General features: G+C 39.4%; 1 protein-coding gene across 4 annotated transcripts in view; it reads left to right on the plus strand.

The window, feature by feature from the left end:
• Window positions 1–27828, plus strand: part of SRPK2 (SRSF protein kinase 2) — a 226076-nt gene that overhangs the window by 118047 nt on the left and 80201 nt on the right. For all 4 annotated transcript variants that reach the window (XM_087821102.1, XM_087821103.1, XM_087821104.1 and 1 more), the window contains one exon: window positions 20951–21102. In XM_087821102.1, the coding sequence (XP_087677228.1) occupies window positions 20951–21102 (152 nt within the window). The remainder of the gene's footprint in view (window positions 1–20950; window positions 21103–27828) is intronic.

Genomic DNA, 27828 nt, shown 5'->3' on the forward strand with positions numbered 1-27828 from the left:
TTTGTACACTTTGGAATAAAGACATTTAAAAAAAAGAAAAAGAATAAACTATTTCCTGTACTCACAACTGTAAATCTACTTTTGCCAACCTCTGTATTTAAATTAAAGAAAATAGTTGAGTGTTTGGACATTGGCTGTCTTCTTTACCTTACAGATTAAATATCTGTTTAGCAAGAATTAAGTTTTCCAGAGTTTTTTTTGTTCTTCATCTCAGCTATCTAAAACATAGGCAAGAGTAAGAATACAGAGTTTTGAAATGTAGTGTGCAAAGCACGGAACAAGGAATTGGGTGGTGTGGAGGAGGTGGTAAAGCCTGTCTGTAGGTGGGAGAGGAAAACATGTATATAGTTAGTTAAAATGCAAGAGGAACTGCAGGAAGTGTTGTAGTCAAGATCTGTGGAGGACAGTCACTTCACGGGAGTTGATCAAATTCAATTTGGCTGTAGAAGGAAGAATATAATTTGGCGAGATAGAGTAAGGAGGAATGGTTTATGTGAGGCAGAAGAGCAGGGTTGAGCTGAGATGGGAGATAAATTTGGGTAGGGAGGTATGGCAGGGAAACACTGTGAAGGAACAGGCTTCGATTCTGTGTTCTACCTGGGTTATTGAAATGAGGACAGAGAGCCTGTGACTGGCCAGCATGGTAGGAACCTCTTCGGAAGAGGCTTTTTCATTTTTGCTGATGTTATGGAAGGGTCTGGAAGGCGATGGCAAAGATTAGTTGTTGTAGTTTATTTATTTAAAAATGAAGAGATTTACACATCTTTTGGAATATTACCCTTGAGCCTATTCTGGGCAGGTGGAGTTAAGGTTGTGAAATCACCTTTTCTGGACTGAGAGGCTGAGTCAATTCCCTGGGATGTGTGTGTGTAGTCAGTGGTAGACCTACAACTTTATCCTACACCTGGGTTATTTTCCACAAAGAATAATTGCATCAGTAGTAAAAGTTTCATCTTTGCCATTTGTGCCTTAAAAAAAAAAGGTTTAAAATTTTTATTTGAATAAATGTGAAAGCATTTAGATAGGGTCAGGCTCCTCATAGAAAGAACTAGAGTGGAGCTGGCTTTTTCCACCAATGAAGTTATAAACTCCCCTATTCTGATTTCAATATCGTTCCAACAAAATACTCCATGAGGTTAGGGGTAAATCAATCTTGTTCATGATGAAACAAACACAGATATAATAGGTGGCCAGCAATGTTAAAGTTCCACACAAGTGCAAATCTTTTGGAAGTGTGTTTTAAAATTCAGTTATTACCTATTCAATTCAATATTTACACCAGAATGCTTTTTTTAAAAAAATATAACTGATGATAGAAAACTCACAAGGAATGTGTGGCATAATGGTGTTTGAAGAGTTAGCAGTACCCAGAATAGATACTGAAGTAGGTAAGAAAATAGAAGTTTTTAATCTTACCAATAATTTTGCTGTTAAAAAAATACTTTCTGCCCTGGCTGGTTTGGCTCAATGGTTAGAGTGTTGGCGTGCAGACCAAAGGGCCTGGGGTTTGATTCTTGGTCAAGGGCACCTACCTTGGTTGCAGGTTTGATCCCCCGCCCTGACCAGGGCACATGCAGGAGGCTGTCAATTGATGTGTCCCTCTCACGTCGATGTTTCTCTCTCTCCTCTCCCTTCCCCTCTCTCTAAAAAAGCATGGGAAGAAATATCCTCAGGTAAGGATCAAAACAAAACAAAAAACTACTTTTTGCTTAAATTGTTTTCAGTTATTATTTGGTCAAATCTTACTTTAGGTTTTAATTTCAGACTGAACTGGTTATAGTGAATTTACTCTTTTTATAGCAGGAGTTCGTCAAGTTATGAACCACTGTAAGGAAAGGATCCTTTCTTTGTTGGGATGTCCCCTGTAGAGAGTGTGCAGGAGCCCATCTTAAGCAGTCAAACTACTACTAAAGTGAAACTTGTACAGATTTTTGTACAGCAGACTGGCAGTATGTTGGTTTTTAAAAATCTTCACCTGAAGATATGCTCACTGGTTTATTTTTTATTTTTTTTTATTGATGGAGGGAGAGAGAGAAAGAGAGAGATAGAAAGGGAAAGGGACACGGAAGCAAACAACTGGGGATAGAAACTTCAACCTTTCTGTATTTGGGGTGACACTCCAACCAACTGAACCACCCTGCCAGGGCTTATGTTTGGTTTTTAAATGTATATAATCTTTGACCTAATAATTTATTCCTGAGACTGTCCCAAGAAAATAATTTGTAAAATACACGCAAGGATGTGTGACTGAAGATATTTTTCACAGTATTATATATACTCTCCCAAGACTGAAAATGTATGGTTAAGTAATTTTGGTAGGTCTGTATGATGAAGTCATCTTTGTCTATTAAAATGATACTTAGAGAAAAAATGCTCATGAAAAGAATTATCTCAAATTATGTAAAATATACTTGGGTAAAAATTGGGAGTAAATGCATAGAAATACAATGATTTATCTCTGGACACTAGGACTGTAAGCAATTAGCTTCTTTTTAAAATGTACAACTTTTTATTATCTGCCTTTTAAATGAGGTATTATACAGAATAAGAATGGTATGTATTTAACAGTGTATATAGTATAAAATATGTACTATATAATAATACATAATTCTATGGCTTCTTAAACTGCTTTCTATGATTTGGAGTAATAAATTTACTAATTTATTGAAAGTTTCCATGTACTTTATTTGGTCTCTTTTTTTTAAAGAACTTTACATTTTATTTTTCATTTGTAGGTTATGTTCAGTATTTTGTATTAGTTTCAAGTGTACATCATAGTGCTTAGTCAATCGTATGCTTTACAGAGTGGTCCCCTTGATACTTTAAGTACTCACCTGGAACCATACATAGTTATCATGATATTATTGATTATATTCCCTGTGCTGTACTTTACATCCCAGTGATTACTTTGTAACTGTCAACAATTAATTTCTTTATAATTCTGTCATTTACATATTTTAAATAATGAACAAGTATTACTTTTGCAATCTGAAGAAAAATAAATACTACTTTTCAAGTAGAAAAAACACAGGTTACCCTGGCTGTTGTGGTTCAGTGGTTAGAGTGTTGGCCCCGAACACTGAAGGGTTGCAGGTTCAATTCCTGGTCAAGGGCACGTACCTGGGTTGCAGGTTTGATTCCTGGCCCTGGTCAGGGTGAATTTGGGAGGCAACCAGTTGAGATGTCCTTCTCACGTTGATGCTCCCCCCCCCCACCTCCTTTCCTTTCACTCTCTCTAAAAATAAAAAAATAAAAAATGGATCTGCTGTTTGACCAGGTGATCCCACTTTTGGGAATATATCCTAAGAATCCTGAAACACCAAACAGAAAGAATATATGCACCCCTATGTTCATAGTAGTGTTATTTACAGTAGCTAAGATCTGGAAACAGTCCAAGTGCTCATAAGTAGATGAGTGGATAAAAAGCTGTGGTACATTTATACAATGGAATACTATGCAGGTGTTAAAAAGAAGGATCTCTTACCCTTTAGGGCAGCCTGGATGGAACTGGAGAGTATTATGCTAAGTGAAATAAGCCAGAGAAAGGCAAGTACCACATGATCGCACTTACATGTGGAATCTAAAGAACCAAATAAACTGATGAACAAAATACGTCCAGAGGTATGGAAGTATGGAAGAGAACAACAGATCTCAGTGGGGGAGGCAGGGGTAGGGGGAGGAGACAGGAAGAGATTAACCAAACAACATATATGCATATACACATAACCCATGGACACAGACAATAGCATGGGGAAGGCCTGGGGTAGGGCGGGGTTTGGGAGGAGGAGGGAGAAAATGGGAGACACATGTAATACTATCAACAATAAAATAAAATTTTAAAAAAATCAATGGAAAAAATATCCCTGGGTGAAGATTAACACCCCCCCCAAAAAAAACCACACACCCCAAAACAAAAAACAACCCACCACAGGTGGTATCTCTGTTTTGGCAAGTTGGCGCTGTAAAGGGTTTAATGGGGTTGGTTATGCCATCAGAAATGAAGGTGGTGTTTAAGGCAGGGTGATAAATATGGGAGACAATCATAGGAGGAGCAGCGTCAGGATTCAGGGATGGTTAGAAAGAGAGTAGCCAGATTATGGTCTGGGGCATCTACCTTAGCAAACAGGCGTGTGGTTGGGACAAAAGTAGTATTTGGCTTTGGTTTTAATTTGGTTTGAGATTCCAGAAGAAAGATTCAAGTTTTCTGCACACGTGGTTAGCAGGCAGGTAGAGATGCTTGTTGGACCCAAAGAAGGAATGAGGGCTGTTGTAGCTGGAGAGAGGTGAAGTAACTTGTTCAAGGCCACAGGGCACACACTGATGGAGCTGGAACTTAAACCAGGTCTGTGAACTTTGAAGTTCATGCTTTTAACTACTAGGTCTGTTCTTTTCCAATTTTATTGAAAGGATTAAAATATTAGTTTGTAAATACAAGAATACAAAGGCAATAGTGTAATATATTTTAAAAGTTTTTGTTAAAAGTGAGATTAGTAAACCTCTTTGTTAGATCACTTCACTCACATGAAATTCATTCTGACTACCAAATAAATACTGCTAATATATTTAAAATTAATAACTTGCAATTGATTTGATCAGCTTCTGTCCCTATTCCCCCCCAATTTCAAAAGGTGATTATTTGGCATAGATTGTTGTATTGTTGTTTGTGCTCCTCCAGTGTTCCTCTAAAACATTTTACTTATTTCTTTTTAATCCTCACCCGAGGATATTTTTTCCATTGCTTTTCAGAGAGGGAGAGAGAAACATCATTTTAAACAATTCAAGGATACCCTTTGAAATAAATGAGACTCACCCAGGAATGATAAAATTAGGGCTGGGAATCTGGGTGTCTTGATGAACAAAGTGGTTAAGGTGAATTTGTAGTGAAAACAATGTATTAAGATTATACTAGAATGGTATTCTAGTTTTGGATTTTTTGGTGGTATGTTTTATATACTAACAAACTATTGAGAATTTTTATTTTAGCTAGATATTACTAGTTAGACTGTCAAAACTATATATAGATCCAAGAAATTAGGAGAAACAAAATTACATAATGCATTCAGTATATAAAATATTAATTTTATTGCCACATTTAAACTCTACCTTTTGGGGGGCTGTATTTAGTTTTTTGTCTGTTGACTTTAAAACATTAATCATTTAAGTGAAACTTTATTTTATTTTTTAGGATTTAAGTAATATATTATTTGAGTTTCTAAAATTCTCCCTAATAAGTAGTGATGAACAGACTATTTAGTTTGTATGCCTCTAGGTCAAGTATACACTTGTTGGAAATTTTTTGCCTTTTCTTGCCACCAGTTTGTGACTGAGTCATTAGTAGGATTCTTTACTCATAACTCCTCATAGGTAGAAATAGTATAGCTAAGTACACAGGCACTAAGGCATAGAGCTCTTTTCCTCTGCCTTCTACCCAACATCATCTAGTAAAGAGTGATAGTCACTCAGCACTGTGGAAGGTCTGAAAGGAACCTGGGTGTATGAGCTACTTGACCTTCATCAAGACATGTTCTTCCCAAATAACTAGTTTTTAAGAGATGGACCAAAAAAAAAAAAAGAATTTTGTTGTAACTATATATGGGTCTGGCTTGAGTACAGCTATTCAGTCTCTTCAGTAAAGACTGTTCTGCCCAGCTGGCATTGCTCAGTAGTTGAGCTTTGACCTATGAACCAGGAGGTTACGATTTGATTCCCACTCATGGCATATGTGGAGCTCATGAGGTAGCTGATCAGTGACTTATCATTGATGTTTCTATTTCTCTCTCTCTCCTTTCCTGTCTCTCAAATCGATAAAAAAACATTTTTTTAAAAGAAGAATTTTTCATGCTCCTATCCAGGGGATAAAGAGGAACTGGGCTTGTATTCTGGGAGTAGAGTGGAGTAGAGCCTGAGATTCTCACTATTCCTCATCAAAACTGTTTCTCATCTCAATACCTTACTGTAACCTCTGTGCCTAGTGTCTCCAAAATGTTCAAGCTTTGCTTCAGGAAAGATTGCAGTCTGGCAACACTGCGGGGTGTCGGGATGTGGAGAGGGAGCCATGGCTCCACCCAGATCAGCTGTGTGTGTTCAGTAGCATCCCCTTCCCCACCCCTGACACCTCCCCAACCTTTGGCTGTGCTGCTGAGGCTCTGGAGTTCCAGGGTGGACAGTTTCTGGTCAGTGTCTAATTCTGAGGTCACTTTTGGTTATAACTGCTTATGTTCTTCCTAGTTGTCTCCTCCATTCACTTTGTTTTCTAAACATTGTTGAATTTCTTGTTCCTTGATTTTAACTTTCCTATTGTCTTTGAAGTAGGCGATTGAAACAGACTGTGATTAGTATAAAACTTTTTAAGAGACATACATTTATTAAAGTGGAGACCTTAATCCTGAAATCTTTTGGAACATTAAAAGTTCTAATTTGTATCTGCTTTTCTTTGCCTATGTTTATTGTATCTGCTTTTCTTGCTTATATTTGAATCATAACCACAATTTAGCATACTTTTGGGTGTCTTCTTTTAGAGCTGGTAATGGCTTCTTCCTTACAGCCTTGATTTTTAACCATGGGTGTGTATCAGTCTCCTAGTGACATGTGCCCAAGCCACATTCCAGATCTGCTGAGTCAGAATTTCATGGTTCTAGACTTTTGTTTTTTGAAAAAGCCGCCATGTGATTGTGCTATATAGTCCTTTTTAAGAACTATTGTGTCATAGCTTCTAAAATAGATTAAAATTTGTTTGATATTTTGCATCATACCAGGAATAAACTCCATTTTTTTTTATTCAAGGGTGCCCAAATCTGGTCCCAACCGTTTTTCTGGCATTTCTGCCAATATTCTCCTGTGGTACCTTGTATATTAGCAAAACTGGACAAGCCCTTTCCTGCTGCCATACATGAGCTCACTCATGAAGTTCCTCTTGCTTCACAAGCCCCTTCCCTAGCTAGAACTTTTTCTTACTCATAGATCAACCTCAGTTGTCCCTTTCTCTAAGCAAGCATTTCTTGGAACTCTACTAGCCAGAGAGAACATTTCTGCCTTTCTGTGTATTTTTTTCCCTTTGTCATTGTATCCCCTGGACTTATAACAGTTCCAGAAACTGTATGTGTTGAGTTAATTAAGGAAGTAATGGTTTCAAGCCACTGTCTGCCTTGTTTTCTCTTATTATTTGTATACCTCTCTGATCTAATCTGTTAGACTCCTGGTTCCATGAATGAAGACCCACATTTTACTCATTTTAGAAATAAAATAGTGTTTGGTAAATACTTGAACAAATAAATGAGGTGTCTTCTCTGTATTTGGGTAGTCGCAGAATTTGGAACTGTAGGGTAGAATCATAAAATTTATGACACACAGGAAGGAATGTCAGTCTATGAGTTCTCTTTTACTAAATTGGTGGGATACTCAGGCTGGTGAATTACTTTGGTCCCTTGCCCTGCTGGAGAGATGGATTTGGTGTTTCAGGACAGTCTTCAGTTGGCAGATAAACTTGCACTGGCAGTATTGTGTCATCTGTGAATGAAAGAGTAATTTGCAGTATTTGGTTTCATGGGTTCTAGTCTCAGCACCACCATATGTTTTGAATTTCTCTTCCACCTTAGGTAAGGCTCTTTTTATGTTCAGCTGTAAAGATTTTGTTTTTTCACCTGTTTCCTACTGCCCTTGCAAGGTAGTGTGTGGTTTAAAACTAGGCTGTGAAGATCAGGACTGAGTTTTCCACATTATTAGAATAAGCCATGTGTTATTAGAAAATACTTAATAAGCAATCCACTTGCCTGTTAAATTTTTAAAAAGCCATGTTAGCTATACTTTTCTTCAAAGATGATTATAACAGCATTACCACCCATTTTGTCATATTGCCTTGTGAGAAATATGTGATAATAAACAATAGAGATCCTTGTGAAACTTAAATTTCTTAACTAATCATGATTATAAAATACATGAGTTTAGAAGCAGAGGGGTTGGGAGGTAGGACTGATGTTGACACTCACAGATGAACAGAGGGAGCCAGAGGTCATAGATATGAACCACTTCTCCAGCAGGTATTTTCTTTTATTTTCCTTTCCTGTCCTTAGAAATTAATTTATTTCAGTAGTCATACACATGGTACTAAATTTAAAAGTTGATCATCAGTCATTGAGTTCCTTTCCTGAAAAACACTATTATTGTCAGTTTTCTTGTTGCTCCATCCAGAGATATGCTATGAATACAAGGCACATGTTTTGTGTGTTTGTGAAACAAATGATACGTGCCAGACACACATGCCCTGCGCCTTTGCATTCATCAGTGGTATATTCGTCATATTAGTACTTAGAGAACTGCCTCTCTTGTATAACCACTATATTGACAAGTAATCCATATTCCATATAACTTACCCATTTAAATGTACAATTCACAGGTTTTTCAGTACACTTACAGAGTTGTGCAGCTGTCACCAATCACCTAATTTTAGAATATTTTTATCACCCCCAAAAGAAATTCTGTACACCTGAGTAGTCACCTCCATTTTCTCCCACCCCCTTAACTATAAGCAGCTACTAATCTGCTTTCTGTCTATTCTGGGAATTACATATAAGTGGAATCATACAGTATGATCTTTAGTGACTGGCTTCTTTGATTTACCATAATGTTTTCAAGGATCATCTATCTATGTGGTAGCATCTATCAGTACTTCGTTCCTTTTTATTGTCATTTCTTTTTATTGTTGAGTAATATTCCATAGTGTGGATAGACCACCTTTTTATCTATTCACTAGTTGGTGGGCATTTGGATTGTTTCTCCTTTTGGCTATTATTACTCATAATGCTATGAACATTTATGTACAAGTTTTTGTTTTGGTGTATGTTTTCATTTCTCTTGATTATAGACTTAATAGTGGAATTGTTGGTAACTGTTTTAATCCTTTGAAACACTGTTTCAACTTTTTCAAAATGATTGCGCCCTTTTCCTTTCTCATAAACAGCGTGTCAGGGCTCCAGTTTTTGCGTGTCCTTGCCATCACTTGTTACTATCTGTCTTTTTTATTGCCATCCTAGTGGGTGTGAAGTGGTATCTCATTATGGCTTTGATATTTTATTTTTCTAATGGCTAATGATGTACATCTTTTCTGGTTTTATATAGTTTTAGCTTTTAACATTTAGGTCTGTGAACTACTATTATGAATTAATTTATGTGTATGGTGTGAGTTAGGAATCCAGTTTTATTCTTCTCTATGTGGATATTCAGTTGTACCATTACCATTTGTTGAAAAGACTATTCTTTCCCCACTAAATGGTCTTGGCACTGTTGTCAAAAATATCAGTTGAATCCTGGCTGCTGACTGGAGTGTAGATTATAGAGAGTAAGGTTGCACCCTCCAAGTTCAATCTCTCCTTCTTGGGTGCAATTAGCTGCTCAGCTAAAGGCTATGTTTCTCAGCCTTCCTGGCAGCTACATGTGGGTAGATGCCTAAGTATATGCCAATGGAATGTGAGTAAAATGATGTGTGAAATTTTTGAATCACTAGATAAAAAAGAAATCCTTGCCCTGAATGTCCACTCTTTTCCCTCCTGAAAGTCAGAACCCAGACACACACACACACACACACACACACACACACACACACACACACACACACAAATCACAATCAATTGACTGTAGTATGAGCATTTATTTCTGGACCCTCAATTCCCATTGATCTGTATGTGCATCCTTATGCCAGTATCACATTGTCTTAATTACTGTAACTTCGTAGTAAGTTTTGAAGTCAGGAAGTGTGAGTTTCCATTTTTGTTCATTTTCAAGATTGCTTTGGCTATTCTGGGCCTTTGCATTTCCATATGAATTTTAGGAATGGCTTGTCTTTTTCTGTAAAGAAGCCAACAGGTATTTTGAATAGGTATTAAACTGAATCTGTAGGTCACTTTGGTGCATATTGTCATTTTAACATTTAAATTCCAGTCCATGAATATGGAATGTCTTTCTATTTATTTAGGTCTCTAACTTCTTTTAATAATGTTTTTTAGTTTTCATAGTGTAGGTTTTGAACTTCTTTTGTTAACCCTAAGTATTTTATTTTTGTGCTTCTGTAAATGGAATTTTCTTAATTTCACTTGCTTTATTATTTTTAACAATCGTGTTATATGCCTGTGCCTTAGTCTATCATGTTATCATGCCCTAGCTGGTTTGGCTCAGTGGTTAGAGCGTCGGCCCTCGGACTGAAGGGTCCCGGGTTCGATTTCAGCCAAGGGCACATACCTTGGTTGCAGGCTTGATCGCCAGCCCTGGTTGGGGCACGTGTGTGAGGCAACCAATCGATGTGTCTCTCTGACATTGATCCCGCCCCCCCCCCCCCAAAAAAAAGCAATGGAAAAAATGTCCTTGGCTGAGGATTAAAAAAAAGAAAAGGCCCTTATTGATGGGCTTTTAGGTCCCAATATACGGCTTTTTGCAGACATTTTCACTGAGTATATATCATTAAGGTGAATTCCAATAAGGTGTGTTGAGAATAATCTACCAAATTTAAAGTGGATATACCCTTCCTGTTTATCATTTTACAACTTATTTTAAAACTTCCAATAGTGGGCTGTATAGAAAAATGTTTTGAACTCTTCAGTTAATTTTATTTACTTATTAAAAATAATGATATACTGGGATAGGTTTACGCTGCTAAAATATAGCCCTGAGCAGTGCTGTCCAATAGAACTTTTCTGTGATTATAAAAATGTACTGTATCTGCACTGCCCATATCATAGCCACCAGCTGCCCATGGCTGTTGAACACTTGAAATGAGGCTAGAGTGACTGAATAAATGAATTTTAAGTTTTATTTAGTTTTAATGAATTTGGCTAGTGGGCATTGTATTGTATAATTATAGTTGCTTTTAGAATTAAAACTTGTGGAGGTTTTGCAGAAGCCTTGTCCAGAGTAGTACATTTTGCATTGTTTCCTGAGGAGCATGAGGCAATCATTAGTGGTTACAGTAAGTTTAATCAACAGAGAGGTTTCAGTAAATAGTTCTTTTTTTGTACCAGTGTAACCTGCATAGTTCTTTTTTTGTACCAGTGTAACCTGCACCCAGCTGTCTTCGGATGGCCCACAGAGCTTTTAGATAGAAACACATGTGGGTCCTTAGTTTGCTAGTTCTTTAAGTTTTATGGTCAAAGCATCTTTTAAAAATTTTTCTTATTTATTGATTTCAGAGAGGGGGGTAGAGAGGAAGGGAGAGAGAGAAAGAAACATTAGTTTGTCATTCCACTTATTTATGCACTCATTGGTTGAGTCTTGTATGTGCCCTGACTAGGGATTGAACCTGCAACCCTGGTGTATCGGACGATGCTCTAACCAACTGAGCTACCTGGCCAGGGCACTAGTTCTTATTATATGTGTATCTCATCCTAATGTAAAAGGTTGGCTTACATGAGGTTTTTATACATGTATTTTTCTAAAACCTGTATTTAAAGTTTATGAATCGGTAATGGTGTTTATTGTATGGGTGATTGCCTGTCCAGCTTAAGCCAGGAAGTCTAGATTTTGTTGGTGGCTTGCATAACCTTGTACTTTGGCCCAAATGAGGCTCTGCCCTTGGCCCTTTCATTTCTCATTTCTCTTTGGCACTCAAACACGCTTGGAAAGGCGTTAGCTAACAGCTGCTTGCATATGACCTCTGCTTGTCTTTGCAGCTCAAACCTTTATATTTTAGCTGTAGATTCCATATGTCAAGCAATCCACTACATTTCTACACTACTGGGCATCCCACATGCTCCTCAAACTGATCAGCTTAAAACAGAAGTTTTTTCTGAAAACCCTTCCTCCTCCTCTTGCTTTGTTCTCTGTGCTAATTGATGATAACACTATCTCACTACCGGAAATCTAGGAAACAAACACCCACCTCCAGCAAATGAGCTACCAGGCTCTGAGTTCAGGATTTTATCTCCTCCCTGGACTCCTCACTAATTTCCTTGCTTCTGGCTTATGTCCTTTCTACATGTTCTGCACAACAATTCCATATGTTCTTTGCAGAAAGCAGATCTCTAGTCCTAAGACTGTATTTCAGTCACTTCTACTTGGTTTAAGGATAGAGTCCAATCTCCTTGGAACTGTGGGTCATTCCTTTGTGAGCTGACTGCTGCTGAATATCTTACCTGTCTTCAGGCATACCAGGCAATTTGAAGTCTTTGTGCTTCTGCGGTTACCTTGTTTCCTGGACCTTGTGTTTATGTGCGTTTCTCTCCTCCTCACATCTCTTGGTGGTGTGCTCCTTTGTGCTCTGGTCCACTTCCTGGTATGAAGTAAGCAGTGTTCTGAGTGTTTGTGGGATCAGTGGATGCCATTTTACATGCTTTTGAGCTCTTTGATTTAAACTTTTCTGTCAGTCTTTTTCCACTTGAGTAGTTAGTAACATTTTCTGCCAGGTCTCATAAATATTTTATAAAATATTAACAGTACCAGTAGCATAAGATGTAGCCATGTCATATATGTGTTGTTAGGAGATTAAGCAGTCAGCTCCTTTGTTGTCTAAAATGTAGATAAGTTGGGAAGCAGGTCTGGTTTACTTACATCTTCACTAGCTTTAGTTGCCTATGTTCCATATTCTAAAAAACAATGCAGTTTTAGAAACAAGGAAAGTCTAAAATTTCTGTCACTCAGTTGGAATTTGGGGAATACGGTTTTGTGTGGGTGTGTGAGTGTGTGTTTTTTTTATTTTTGCCTGTTTATGCCCAGAAGAGATTTGGCTCTCCTTCCCTACTACCCAGCTCCTTAATTCCCCTGGCCAATTCAGTTATTAAAAACAAACCAAGATCTCACTGTTGAGCCCAAAATCTGATAATTTAACATGAACTACAGTATTATTTATTGAGAACTTCATATCTGTTATTTCTATTGCTGCATAACAAATTACCACACATTTAACAGCTTAAAATAGTACCCATTTATTAACTCACAGTTGCGTAAGTCAGAAATTAGGGCTGCACAGCGTGGCTTATATATTCATTGGATTGAAATCAAGCTGATGACTGAGGCTGTAGTTCTCATTTAGGGCTCAAAGCCCTCTTCCAAGATCACCTGTTACTGGTAGAACTAATTTCTAGCATTAAAGTCCTTGCAATCCAGCCCTGGCCCGGTAGCTCAGTTGGTTAGAGCATCATCTCCATACACCAAGGTTGCTGGTTCAGTCTCTGGTCAGGGCATATAAAAGAAGCAACCAATGAATGCATAAATAAGTGGAACAACAAAATGATGTTTCTTTCTTTTCTTCCCCCTATCCTTTCCTCTCTTTTTAAAATCAATAAAATAAAATAAAAAAGTCCTTGCTATCCTTAGCTATTGTCTGGTGCCCTTTTAGAGCCACCCTGCTACATCACCCTAATGAATGGGCAGTTCACACATGGATGTCTGCTTTCATCCAGGTCAGCTGGGGCACATCTCTGACTTCTGTCACCAGCGGGGGAAAACCCTCTACTTTTAAAAGGCTCATGTAGTGCCCTGGCCGGTGTGGCTTAGTGGTTAAAGTATCTGCCCACGCACCAAGGGTCTCGGGTTGGATTCCCTGTCAGAGGCACGTATCTGGGTTGTAGGTGCCATCCCTGGCCCCAGTCGGGGTGGCTGTAGGAAGCAACCAATCGATGTGTCTCTCTTACATTGATTTCTCTCTCCGCCTCTCCCTCCCTCCCTCTCTGTGTCTTTTTCTCTCCCTCCCTCCCTCCCTCCCTCCCTCCCTCCCTCCCTCCCTCCCTCCCTTCCTCCCTCCCTCCCTCTGCTTGTCAGGAGGGGTGGCTGACCTGCACCCAGTTCTCAAGCAGGAGCACGCAAGGCAGGAACTTCCCTATTATTTCTTCACCTGAAACTCACAGTGTTCACAGTCCACCAAAAATCTTTTCTCCTTTCCCTCCCTTCCTTCCTCCCTTCCTCCCTTCCTCCCTCCCTCCCCCCTCCCCCCTCCCCCTCCCCCCTTCCCTCTCCCCTCTCCCCTCTCTCCCTCCCTCCCCCTCCCAAAACATCAATGGAAAAAATATCCTCGGGTGAGGATTAACAAAAAATAAATAAGTAAAAGGCTCATGTGGTTAGGTCAGGCCCACCCAGTGTAGCTGCCCTTTTGCCATATAACTATAATTATGAGAGTGATACGACATTCACAGGGTCTAACCACACTCAGAAGAGCAGGGAATGAATTACACAGGGTGAGGATCATTGGGGCTCGTTTTAGAATTCTGCCTACCAAGCAGACACTTCACATTTAGGTTTGATTTACACAAAGTTTGGAAATTCTCTTTTCATTAGAGAGGAATGCATGAAATCATTATGACTTTTTCTTCCCTAGCTGCATGACTGTACCCAGTATTAGAGCAAGCCTTTCAGATAAGCTATTTTGAAAGTATATGTTGAGCCCTAGCTGGTTTGGCTCAGTGGTTAGAGCGCCTGCCTTAGGACTGAAGGGTCCCGGGTTCAAGTCCAGCCAAGGACATGTACCTCTCTTGTAGGTTTTATCCCCGGCCTGGTCGGGGCGCATGCAGGAGGCAGCCAGTCGATGTGTCTCTCTCACATCGATGTGTCGTCTCCCCCCGCCCCCCCCGAAAAGCAATGGAAAAAATATCCTTGGGTGAGGATTAAAAAAAGTATATATTGATCGATTCTGTCCTTAAGTAGATTGTGTATTTCTCAGGCTACAGTTACCACTGAGAGTGGGAGAACGAGAAGGAGGGAGGAAGAGAGTGAGTTTTAGATTAGGTGGTGGACATACGGAAGAAACAAAAAGAAATCTGAGTTTATGTGAATGTCCCTAGAATGCTACCTGAATCCATTCATTTGGAACTCCTTTTCTTTTTATTTGGTTGCATATTAATTGAATGAATGAATTTCTTAAATTGCGTCAGTTGCCATTTAGGCTGATAATAAAGGAAAGGACTTTTCCCCCCTGCCAAATGTGATGTTTACTTGTCCCTTTCTCTGCTCAAAAGAAATAGCAGCTGGGAGGAAATCGGAACTCCCATTTGGTTGCCATGGCAATTTAAAGCATATGATGCATGCATTTTGTTAGGGTTGTTTAGGTTTCCCTCACTTTCTGATAGACCAGATGTATATGAAAAAATATAATATGAAGTACATAAGCATGATAAAATAATCTTATTAATACATTTAAGGGAAAATGTTTTGTGTTTTTTTTTAAAACTGTAATTTTATGAAAGCCCACTTTGGGGTGATGATTAGTTCAGTTTTATGTGGGGTAAAATAAATATAGGTCTTTGTGAAAAATACAAACAACTAGTTGGAATTTTGCTTTCTAAATTTGTCATTCCAGTCACTGAGGTGGTATATTTCTTTGTTACCTGAGAACATGTTCCCAAATTAGTGCTTTGTGTAAAGTTTGGTCAATTAGACAGACCCTCAGTGTACTTTTTATAGAACTACGTGCTTGCTACTTTTCACTGTGAATGTTGTTGGGGCAGTTGTAAAAGAGACCATGCATATATATTGTTTAAATCTAAATGTTGATATTTCTATTTTTTTCTTGGAAGCATACACTTTACAAAGGTATAAAGTGGACATTAAAATAATACAGTTGTATAGGCCTTTGCTTTTTAAAAAACAGGTTTTTGAGGTATAATCCACATGCCATACAACTTACATGTTTAAGGTGTACAGTGTTTTTTTTAGTATGTGCATGGTATTGTGTGACCATCACCACATTAGAACATTTTAATCTCTATTAAATAAACCCTATACTTATAAATAGCCATTCCCCATAGCTCTCCTCTTTTCCCCTACCCCCAGCCCTAAGCAAGCACAAATTTACTCTCTCTCTATAAATTTCCCTATTCTGAACATTTTGATATAAAACGGAATCATATACCTCTTTTGTGACCAGCATTTTTTGTGTAGCATAATTCTTCCAGGGGTGATCCATGTTGTAGCATGTATCAGTACTTCATCTCTTTTTATTGCAAGGATATACCACATTTTCTTTATGATTTGCAGATATTTTCCTCCATTCTGTGGGCTGTCTTTTTTTTTTTTTTTTTAATATGTCTTTATTGATTTCAGAGAGAGGAAGGGAGAGAGAGCGATAGAAACATCAACGATGAGAGAGTCATTGATCGAGCCCGCAACCCGGGCATGTGCCCTGACTGGGAATCAAACCCTGATTGCCTGGATCCCAGGTAGATGCTCAGCCGCTGAGCCACGCCCAGCCGGGCATGTCTTTACTTTCTTGATGATACCCTTTGAAGCACAAAAGTTCTTAATTTTGATCAAGTCTAGTTTATCTTTTTAAATTGCTCATGCTTGCTTTGGGGTTTTTTTTTTTTTTTAAGAGAGAGTGGGGGTTGGGGAGAAACATCTGGGACCAGGGATGGAATCTGGAACCCAGGTACGTGCCCTTGACTGGGAATCGAACCCTGGACCCTTTGGTCCTCAGGCCTGCGCTCTAACCACTGAAAACACTGGCCAGGGCTAATTGCTCATGTTTTTAGTGTCATATCTAACAAACATTGCCTAACCTATAAAGTGGTGAAAGATTTACTTGTGTGTTTTTTCCTGCAAGTTTTAATAGTTTTTGTTCCTTCATTTAGGTATTTAACTCATTTTTGAATTAATATGTATGTTTGCCCTGCCCTGGTAGCTTAGTTGGTTGGAGCATTAACCTGATGAGTTAAGGGTTCTGGTTTCTATCCCTGGTCAGGGCACATGTGGGAGTCAACCAATGAATGCATGGTTGGGTGGAGCAGCAGGTCGATGTGTTCTCTCCCTCCCCCTTCCCCTTCCCCTTCCCCTTCCCCTTCCCCTTCCCCTTCCCCTTCCCCTTCCCCTTCCCCTTCCCCTTCCCCTTCCCCTTCCCCTTCCCCTTCCCCTTCCCCTTCCCCTTCCCCTTCCCCTTCCCCTTCCCCTTCCCCTTCCCCTTCCCCTTCCCCTTCCCCTTCCCCTTCCCCTTCCCCTTCCCCTTCCCTCCCCTCCCCTCCCCTCCCCTCCCCTCCCCTCCCCTCCCCTCCCCTCCCCTCCCCTCCCCTCCCCTCCCCTCCCCTCCCCTCCCCTCCCCTCCCCTCCCTTTTTTGCATACTGATATCCATTTGTCCCAGTACTATTTGTTGAAAAGATAGTCTCACCATTTAATTGTGTTGGCACCCTTGTCAAAAATATTTATGGGTCCTCCCCCCATGACTTCTTAAATGTTTTTAGTAATTCTTATATGAGATAACTTCTTGATGGTTTTTATGAAGATTGATTAAATAAATTTCACAAATATGTACTTGGTAAGAAATTTGTCACCTCCTGATTTTTAAGCACTTGAGATTTAATCAGGCTTTGAAGTACTGTAGAGGCTACCAGAAACCACTTTCAAGAAGCCAGCCTTAAAGATGGTGTGGCATTGTTCCCTCTTGTATACATCTTCCCTAAGACAGATTTACTGTGTTTCTCCTGGGTGGTAAGCAGTAATAAGAATGGATGGGATGAAAAAAAAATCAGTGACCGAGATTATAACATTTGACAGTTATGTTGTATTGAATATACAATATTCAATGATGAATTGAGTGATTTGAGAGTTGATGTTAACTGATGTGAAGCAGGTTACTAGGAGAAGCGTTGGAAAAAATAATCACTGGTGTGACCAGAAATCTCAGATTTCTGAGGCCAAGCTTTTCCTTTGGTATCAGTGAGTCTGAAGGGTCTAGAGTAGTGCTATCCAGTAGAAGTATAATGTGAGCCTCCAAAGTATTCTAGTAGCCACATTAACAAAAGTAAAAAGAATCAGGTGAATTAAATTTTAGTAATACATTTTATTATATCCAGAACATTATTTTAACATATAATATAAAATTAATACAATATTTTACATTTTTGGTACTAAATCTTGATCTTGGAAATTCAGTACACATTTTATACTTAAAGCATATCTCATTTTGGACTAGCCACATTTCAAGTGCTCAGTACCCACATGTGGCCAGTGGCTACCATACTGGACAGCACAGTTCTAGAGGTTTTGATATGATAACCAGTTGAAATATTATGTCAGCATTACTCAGCCGCCTTTGTACTTAACGGTACCCTGACTCATCCCTTTAATTTGATACACTTGGCTTTCGGGGGGAGCTTTTTTCCTGACTGTTTAATGCGCCCCTCACCGGTGGGATGAGAAGTGCCTGCTTACTGAGACCGAAGGGTCTGAGAACTTTGTTAAGTGACGTGGGCACCTCGCTAAATGGGTAAAGAATAACTGAGACACATTATGGTGGAGGTGCCTGAGCCTCTCAAAAGAGAAAACTGGACTGTGAAAATTAAAATCTTTTCACCTTTTTCACAGATACAGTCTACTCCACCCTGGCCTGTGTGGTTCAGTTGGTTGGGCATCGTCTTGTGCACTGCAAGGTTGCCAGTTCAATTCCTGGTCAGGGCACATGCCAGGGTTGCAAGCTCAATTCCGGGTAGGGGGCTTGCAGGAGGCAGCTGATTGATGTTCCACTTTCACATCGATGTTTCTCTTTCTCTTCCTTCCTCTCTCTGAAAAAAAAAAAATCAATAAAAAAATATTTTTAAAAAAGCTATATGTAGAAAACAGTACTAGTGTAGTGGTTCTCGAATGGGCATGATTTTTGCCCCAGGTAATTTGAGTGTTGGGAAACATTTTTGACGGTCACACCTGCCGTGTAGTGGCTAGGGCCCAGGGGTGCTGATGGCGTAGCCCCCACAACAATGAATTATCTGGCCCACATGTTCTCAGTGTTGAGTATAATATGCCACACACTGGTAGAACAAGACCCTGTAGTTCTGCTTTCATTAATTGTTACATGGTTTATGCAGGGAATGTAACGTATTTTCTTTTAAATTTAGAATCTCCTCATCTTTTCATTTAAAATTTTTAAGAAAGAGCCAACCTTCAAAATATTTCTGGCAGTCAGTTTGTCAGGCAGATAGGTTCTGCCGACACCCCTGAAGAATGTGTTTCACCTCCTCTGCCCTCTGGGGAAGTGGGAAAGCTGTTGCCATTCCTCTCCTGCCTCCCCTTCACGCCTCTCTTTTGCCTGGAACCATTCTAATTTTAGTTAAGCGTTTGTCTACTAAAAAGAAAATGAGCGTATGTAAGGCTGTTAGAAAGATGATGGCACTTCCATGAGTTCTGTTGGAATTTTTGGATGTGTCCTGGCAGTGATGTAGGGTTGGGGGTGATTATTCCCCTGCATTTCTCTGTCAGGAGGAGTGGTTCATTCGAGTGCTGTCACCACCATGTTCTAATGTCTGCTACCCAGGGAGCTGTAACTTTGAGTCTTCATAAATTCAAATAGAAATCAATACAAGTAATTTTTGGTTTATAAACGTTCTCTTTTTGAATTAAAAATTTTTTTATGTATTTATTGATGAGAGGAGAGAGAGATTTGTACATTCATTATTTGCTTCGTGTATGTGCCCTGTTTGGGGATCAAACCTACCACCTTGGTTTATTGCGACAACTCTCTGATCAACTGAGCTACCTGGCCAGGGCTGGCTTATAAACATTCTTTTTGTAAATATTGAATCAGTCATACTTGTTATTGTTTGTCTTTAAGGTTACTAATGGGGTGTGATCCCTACCCCTTCCTCATGACTGCTGGTGGTGTCCCTTTGTTGCTTGTGGCAGTTTGAGTTTTTGGTGGCAAACCACATAAATGAGCTTTAGCTAACTTAGGCTAAAGGCAGTATAGTAAGGGCTATTTGGGGACTCTTAGATTGGTGAGAATTTAGAGTCACACCTTAGAAAGGGGCAGTAGTCAGGGCAGCTCCTCTGTTCTTGCCTCTTACTGTCAGCTAGGTATAAGCTTGCACCCTATGACACTGACCTTGTCTTTGGCTCTGTGCCCGGGGCTGTGTACTACAGTGAGGAGAGAGGATCTGGAACCAGTCTTCCATTGTGCAGGGAGTAGCAGTGTCTCAAAACGTGAAAGGGAGCATGATACTGGACAGGTTAAAAAAAAAATCGCAGTTGTCTACCACCTCAGTGCCTAGGGGATTCCCCTTGCTTCCCCAGATTAGAGACCCTGCGCTCACCCTACTGAAATGGCCTCTGGGAACACGTCTGTTACCCTAACCCATTACCCCCCACACAGCTGTGGCCAGCTCAGGGAGAGCAGTGGTGCTCCCATTGTTAGGGCAGTTTGCAGCTTTTAAAGGAAAGATGTGCTTCTGGCATCCAAGTTGAGACTTCAGGTTCAAGTTTTCCCATTGGGACATGGTTAGAAATAGCAGTTAAATTTTATAGTAAGTGAAAGCTTGATTTTATAGAATGGCATTATGAGTGCTTTACTTTTAAACAAATGTACCTGATATGTCCGGAAAGTTTGCAGCTGTAACCTTTCAAGCTTTTTTTTTTTGTATTACAGGTTTTTCTATTCTTTGTTAAAGAGTATACTAAACGTCATTTAACTTTTTTGTGACAATTAGAAATGACCACTGATAGTGGGTATTTTCTTTAATTTCCAGTTTGGGGCCGTGTTCTTGATAAAGAAGGTTGATAGATAACTGAATTCCTTAATGAAAATAACCATATATCAGCTAAAGTTTATTTTGGTCAGCTTTTATGAGTTATCCAGGATACCTGACCACATTCGAAAAGTAACTCTGATTTTAAAGTAATGGAAAATAAGCCCCTTTGTAAATTCAGGGCTGCTTTCATATGTCTTCATAATCTCTGGGGTATGTGTTTGTATATCATCGGGAGGTACTCTTTTATTTTACTTACATTTTATAATATTGTCAGGACTTAAGAAATATTGAAGCTCTGGGTGAAAATGTTCCCGCAAAAATATTCCTTGGCTAGTAAGGGTAGTTTTCCCCCCTAGCCTGTATGTTGAAACATTACTTGAATTCAAGTTAAAATGGATGAAGTGCCATTACTCATCATTTCTTCTTAGTGTATGACAAATTCTATTTTTTTTCCATATTAAGAAACTCTCAAGTGTCCATATGAAGGTTTACTTCTCAGTAAGTAAGAATTTTCCTTCTGCTGTTTCAGGCCGGAGCCTCAACAGAAAGCTCCCTTAGTTCCTCCACCACCACCTCCGCCACCGCCACCACCTCTGCCAGACCCCACGCCCCCAGAGCCAGAGGAGGAGATCCTGGGCTCAGATGATGAGGAGCAGGAGGACCCCGCAGACTACTGCAAAGGTGCCGTGCTTGCCTTCCCCGCTGAGCCATCCCGTGGTTTGTTTTGGGAATGGACAAAGGGAACTAATGATGCAGATTGCTTGGTCTTTATTAAATTAGCCTTTGGGTGTCATTATTGTTTTAAATTCTTAGGTCATTAAATATAGAATGATACCAGAAAATGTAAGCGATATCAGAAGGAAAATGGTAAGAGACAGGAAATATACATAATATGTACATACGTACTTTGGGTATGCTCAAGAACATTAAAATGTGCTGATAGAATTAAAGATAGTATAAAGTAGGACAATTAAATATAAAAGCATAATACTCATCCAAGAAGAACATAGAAAGTGGAGGGTACCAGGTTCCCGAGGGGAAGCCAGTGTAATTGTTCACTGCATTTGGCTTTAACTTTCCTGGCTGCTAAGACTAACAAGGAACTGCTGCTTGTCTGTATAGCATTGAATTACATAGTACTCATTGTCTGTGGAAAGAAAGCCTGCCCATTTGTTTATAGAGACAGACTTTTTCCTGGCATTGTACTCAAAGAAAAAGACAATTCTGTGAATTCTGCCATTGTGTGACATAGTGGGTTATGTTTTCAGCTATGATTTCACAGAAGACATAGAAATTATTCTGTTGCAGTGCTCTTGGGGTGAGGATTCGTAAAGACCAAGAGCATATAGTTAAACTTTTGAAAGGCAAGCATGTTATGTGGTGAAAATTGAGAACAGCATGATCCAGACTCCATACTTTTGTGTCGATGGGACTCTGAGAATCCAGGAGGAAGGGAAGTGGCTGTGTCTATTTGGCTACCTCTGTTATTTAACTACTCATTTGGACTTTAATTCCCTCTAATAGAAAATTATCACTACCTGGAAATCTGAGCTTCTAAACAGTTGATGAGACATTTATTTATTACAGATTAAGAAAAATGTAAGTCGGATTCTGTACAGCATAAGAATTGATGACAGAAGATACATATATTCAGGCCATAAAGCACTAATGAGTCTTTGGCTCTATAATATCTTAGTATGAATTTATGTAGTGATCCCAGGCCATTTTTGTGTTGGTTAAGGAACAATGTACCTTTTTAGTTACCTATTAAGAGAGAAAGTTATTGCTCTGCTTTGAAAGTTTAAGAACTAATCTTCCACTCTAACCTCATTGTTCCATGGGTATGGTTTCTACACAGAGAATCAGTGTTTTCCTTAGAGAAAGGATTGTGGATCTTTAGTATTTGTATAAGTAGTGGTTATGACCCTAAAGGTCTGTATCATCTAATTTGGAAAAGAAGATACAAAGACACTTTGGAAAGGTGAAAAGATGTTTCCCATCCTCCCTGTTAATCTGCATTTCTTGGTTTGGAAATTAAGTTGTTTGAAGAGGAGATGTGTACAGTTGCCTTTGGATTTTGCTGCTTATGCAAAGCATTTGATGGCCTGTAGGAACAGTTATCTTAAGCATATAGGCTTCACCATGTTGGAGTGAGAACTGTTTGCTTCACACCTGGCAGGAGATGGGTCAGGAGATGTCACCAGTACTCTCATCCCTTTAGCGCCTCCATGAATCAGCCTCTGAATGCTCCAGAATGAAATACAGGGCTATGAATGAAGGATTCCATGGTCAGGGCTGATTCTAGGTAACACCCACTGAACTTTGAACATCTTAAGAGTATTAAAGTTAGTCTCAGTAAGGCATGTGAGAGATGGTAAGATGCTCTTCTTACACTGGTCTCTCTCACTCACTCACTCTTCTCCCTAACTTTGTAAATAGCTTGTGCTTCTAACCAACATTACTTGTAACAGATGCCATTCTCTGAACTTTGTAGTATAGGCCATAATAGTTTGTCTAAAATAACAGACATAAATGCATTCAAGGAGTCTGGAATTGAGAATGTCTGGTAGGAGAACTGTGGCTGTCTCCCTCTCCCCCCACCATGTCCCTACCCCAGTAGAATAGGTAACTTCCCCCTGAAACCATTTGAATTTAAGTTATCAACATGATCCTTTATCACTCCTGAGTAGCTTCACTATATTTGCCTATAATCAAGTACATTCTCCTATGTAACCACGATGCAACCATAAAGATCAGGAAGTTAACGCTGATATATTTCTACCATTTAATCCTCAGATTCTATTCAGGTTTTGTCAGTTGCCAAATATTGTCCTTAATATGAAACCGAACCTTTGGAGAATCACGTTACATTTTGTTTTTTGTTTTTTTGTTCCTTTAATCAGTTCCTTCGTCTTTTCTTGACCATCATGACTGACACCTTTTAACGTTGTAGGCCACTTATTTTGTGTAGGCCACTTATTTTGTGATAATGTTTCTCAATTTGGAATATAAAGAAAGTCTTTTCAGGTAGTACATGGTTTTGATTTATGCGATTACAGTTGATGTCAGTCGCTTGTTTAAGACACTGTCTGCTGGATTTCTCCACCTTAAAGTTACTCTTTCCCCCTGGTAATTAATAAGAATTTTGTTGGGAGTTACTTTGAGACACAATATCCTTTCATCAACAAATTTACTTCCTTCTTTCTCTTCTTTCTCTCCCTGTATCCTCTGGTCCATCTCTGTCTTAGATGGACTTACTCGTAGGTTTCCCTTTTATTCAGTGAATTATAATCAGTTATTCTCCTTATTTGTTTTGATGCTTGGATTAATCCAAATTTGGCAATAGGAACCCCTTCAAGTTGGTTCTATGATTTTTTAAAATCTCCCTATCATTCTTTGAATGCTTTCTTCCTTTTTTTTTTAAAGAGGAAGGGAGAGGGGGACAGAGAGAGAGAAACATCAATGATGAGAGAGTCATTGATTGGCTGCCCCCTGCACACCCCCAACAGAATCGAGCCCGAAACCCAGGCATGTGCCCTGACCAGGAGTCAAATTGCTATCTCCTGGATCATAGGTCCATGCTCAACTGCTGAGCCATGCTGGCTGGGCAACACTTTCTTACTTTCAAGTGCTACCTTGAATTTTCCCAAATTCAGCCCTGGAATCAGTGCTTTCCACAAAGAACCCCTGTTAGTAGGGAATAGTATTTAGAAAGCAAGATATGGGCATTATGTGTGATTATTATTATTGGGGTATCATTACTTCCAGATCTCTCAGAGCCAGGGATACACACACACACACACACACACACACACACACTCTCTCTCTCTCTCTCTCTCTCTCTCACACACTTCCTTTATGTTTACATGTATTTCTTTATGTTTTTATTTTTATTTGTGTATATATGAAAATCCGTGAGCTTAATCTGATGATATCTCTAATTCCACTCATTTAATACCAGAGGATTCAGCCATTTTTCTCCCTTTCTGTATTTGTAGTTTCTTTCTTTGACAGTAAGAGACTAGGCTCTCATTATCCTCATTATATTTACTGATTTGTTAATTTCCTTGTATGTAATGAGTTACCCATTGTTGTCACTGCCGTTTTGGACATCTCTCCCCCTTCCTCCTAACCAAGCTGTGCTCAGACATACTTTATTGCTTGGCCCTATTTAATGGCTGCAGGCGGAATTGTTCAAGAAGGAGGAAGAGGAGGGATGGCTTTCACAGTTTAGGGTTATATTTTGCTTGTCTCTTAAGGTGTTTTGTCTGTCCTTTACCTGGTCCCTTTGTTTTCTTTGACCTCATTTCTAGAGAACCTTTGCCCCACCATCCACTTCTCAGCATTCCCAAAGTACACAACAACAACAAAACACACCACATATTTTATCTCTTTACAAAGGTAATACTTGTTTATCATGGGAAAGATAGGTACATTGAGGGACCTGGGTTTAAAACCTGGCTCCCCAACTCTATCCTTGTATGAGTTCTTTGCCTTCTAGGCTTTAGTTTCTTCATCTATGATATACTGTCTCTTTAATACAATATATAATAACATCTTACCACCTAACATTTGAGAAGAATAAAATGAGACACATATGCAAAGTTTGTGGCAGCCCCACCAATAGCTGCAGAAAGCATTTGGGGCACTGCTGTTCTGAATCACTTATGACCAGCCTAATTGCATCTTAACTTTTTACCTCTTTACCTGTACAAGTCTTTTCCCATTCAAAACTTTCGAAACCTCAGACATTTTAACAAATAGGCCACTATTTAAAGTTCTAATATTGCTAAAGATTGTTGCTCCTTTCTACTTGCCTTGGCTTCCTCTTTGGAGTGGAACTCTTCCTTTCTTCGTAGCCAGCCAGTTCACGCCCATCTTTTTAGCTCTCCCACTGAATCCAGGAGGATTATGGACATTGGAGTCTGAGGGACCTGGGTTCAAAACCTGGCTTCCCAACTCTATCCTTGTACGAGTTCTTTGCCCTCTAGGCTTTAGTTTCTTCATCTATAACATCTTACCACCTAACATTTAAGAAGAATAAAATGAGACACATATGTAAAGTTTGTGGCATACTACCTGACACAGAGAAGATTTTTCAGAAATACGAATTTTACTTTCTTCTGTCCTGTCTTTGTTCCATCATTCTCTCAGCTGTATTCCCATCTGTACTTTGATGATACACACCCGTTCATGCTGGTTCCCTTAGTGGTCTAACTGCCTCGCTTGTGGTGAGTTTGTTTCCAAGCCTCTGCAGAGAGTGCGCTGTCAGCATTGCTTTTCTCTCTTCCTGTCTAATCACCTCTGGTCCGTTGTCTGGGGCAGGAACTGTAGCAGCAGGCTTGCAGTTTATTCAGACTTCTACCTGCAAGCCCAGAGGATAACAAGGCTCAGGTACTGGGTCAGCCTGTAAACAAATATTTCCAGGACACTCTTGTGTAATGTGTGCTCACTCATGAGTTTGAGCATAAAGCCTCTTTGTCAGGGCATAGCCTCCTCCTCTGAGAAGATTTTAATGGAATGTGGGTTTTCAGAGTATGACCTTGTACCACCTGCATCAGGGTCATTGGGGTGCCTGGCACACCCTCCTTGGCTGCCCTGTATATCCTGACTTGGAATCTGGAGACCCAGACTCCAAATAACAAGTCTTTCTGCACATTGGAGCTAAGGCCGGCTCCTCTAAGGCATGTACATTTCCTCTAAAACTCCAGAGAAGTAACCCTTCCCTTTACTTCTTACTGTGTGACTGATTCACTGTGTAAGGGAAGCTACAGCTTTGAACTACCGTATGTTCCAAATTTTTTCCAGCACCCTCTGCACATATTTGGGACGAGGACCAGTAAATGGTGGTAGTAGGAACATTGCTGTGCTGTGTCATGCTGCCTGCACTGACTGCTCCCCAGAGGTCCTGTTTTGTGGCTCTCCTTAATCATTCTTAGGTCATTTGCACCTTGTACAATTTCATCATTTGTATTATTTCTGGAGACATCAATTTCAACACAGTTGTGGTCTGATTTGGTACTAAAGCAGGTATCATTTCCTTAAAAAGGCATTCTCTCAATCCCTAATCACATCTTAATTGGGCCCCTCTCTTTATCACTCACAATAGCACCTACCACAACACCCCATCCCCAGCAGTCTTCATGGTATATAATTATGTATTTACTTTCGTGTTCATTCGTGATCTCCTCCCCAGTCTGAAAGTTTCCCTGTGGTCACGGGCTGTGCATCTTGTTAACCCCACTGCATTTGAACTATCCAACAGTGCAATAAGTGTTTTTCACTGCATGAAAGAATTTTCTATAGTGGTAAGCTGCAACTGAGGGACAGACAGCGCTGATGTTCTGAGGAGGCATGTCAGGTGAGGAGGTTGATATGCCATGGAAACAAATCAGAATACAGACCCTTTGTTTCTGCCTTAAAATCATCCATAATGCTCTAGATTCCTTGTATATTATACACGTTTCAGTGGACTACAGTTTATTTCTTTCAAAATGTCTTCAAAACATAGGATAAGCAGTATAAATGTTTGTACATAGACTGGCTGAATTTTAATAACTCAAAATTTAATGTTGGTGATTTTAAGTTCTCATTGGCCTTGTCTCCAGAATCTATGACTTACTACTATTTTGTAGTTCCCATTTTTTTTTTTTTTAAGAAAGAAAATAATACACTTTATACCAGGTTGTCTTAGCAAGTGTCCTGCAACTCCAGTATTTTATGTATCTTTAGTGTCTGTTTTTTTAAAATTTATCTTTATTGTTGAAAGTATTACAAATGTTGCCTTTTTTCCATTGATTCCCTCCACCTTGTACCCCTCCCCGCAGGCCTACACTACAATATTGTCTGTGTCCATGGATTATGCATATATGCATATAAGTTCTTAAGTTAATCTCTCCCCACCCACCCGCCTACCCCTGCCTGCCGTCTGAGATTTTTCAGTCTGTTCTATGATTCCATGTCTCTGGATCTATTTAGTTCATCAGTTTATTTTGTTCATTAGATTCTATATATGAGTAAGATCATGTGACACTTGTCTTTTTCTAACTGGATTATTTCTCTTAGCATAATACTCTCCAGGTCCCACCATGCTGTCTCAAAGGGTAAGGAATCCTTTTTTACAGCTGCATAGTATTCTATGGTGTAAATGTCCGAGATGATGCTTGATATGATTCCAATCTTCTTGAATTTGTAGAGACTTGTTTTGTGTCTTAACATGTGGACTGTCTTTGAGACTGTTCTAGGTGCACTTGAGGAGAATGCCTATTCTGCAGCCTTGGGGTGAAATGTTCTGTAAATGTCAATTAAATCCATCTGATCTCATGTGTCATTTAGAATCACTGTTTCCTTATTGATTTTTTGTCTAGAAGATCTATCCAGTAAAGTCAGTGGGTTGTTCAGGTCCCC

The sequence above is a fragment of the Miniopterus natalensis genome, chromosome 10 (genome assembly GCF_054644295.1).
Source record: "Miniopterus natalensis isolate mMinNat1 chromosome 10, mMinNat1.hap1, whole genome shotgun sequence".
Taxonomy (NCBI): Eukaryota; Metazoa; Chordata; class Mammalia; order Chiroptera; family Miniopteridae; genus Miniopterus; species Miniopterus natalensis.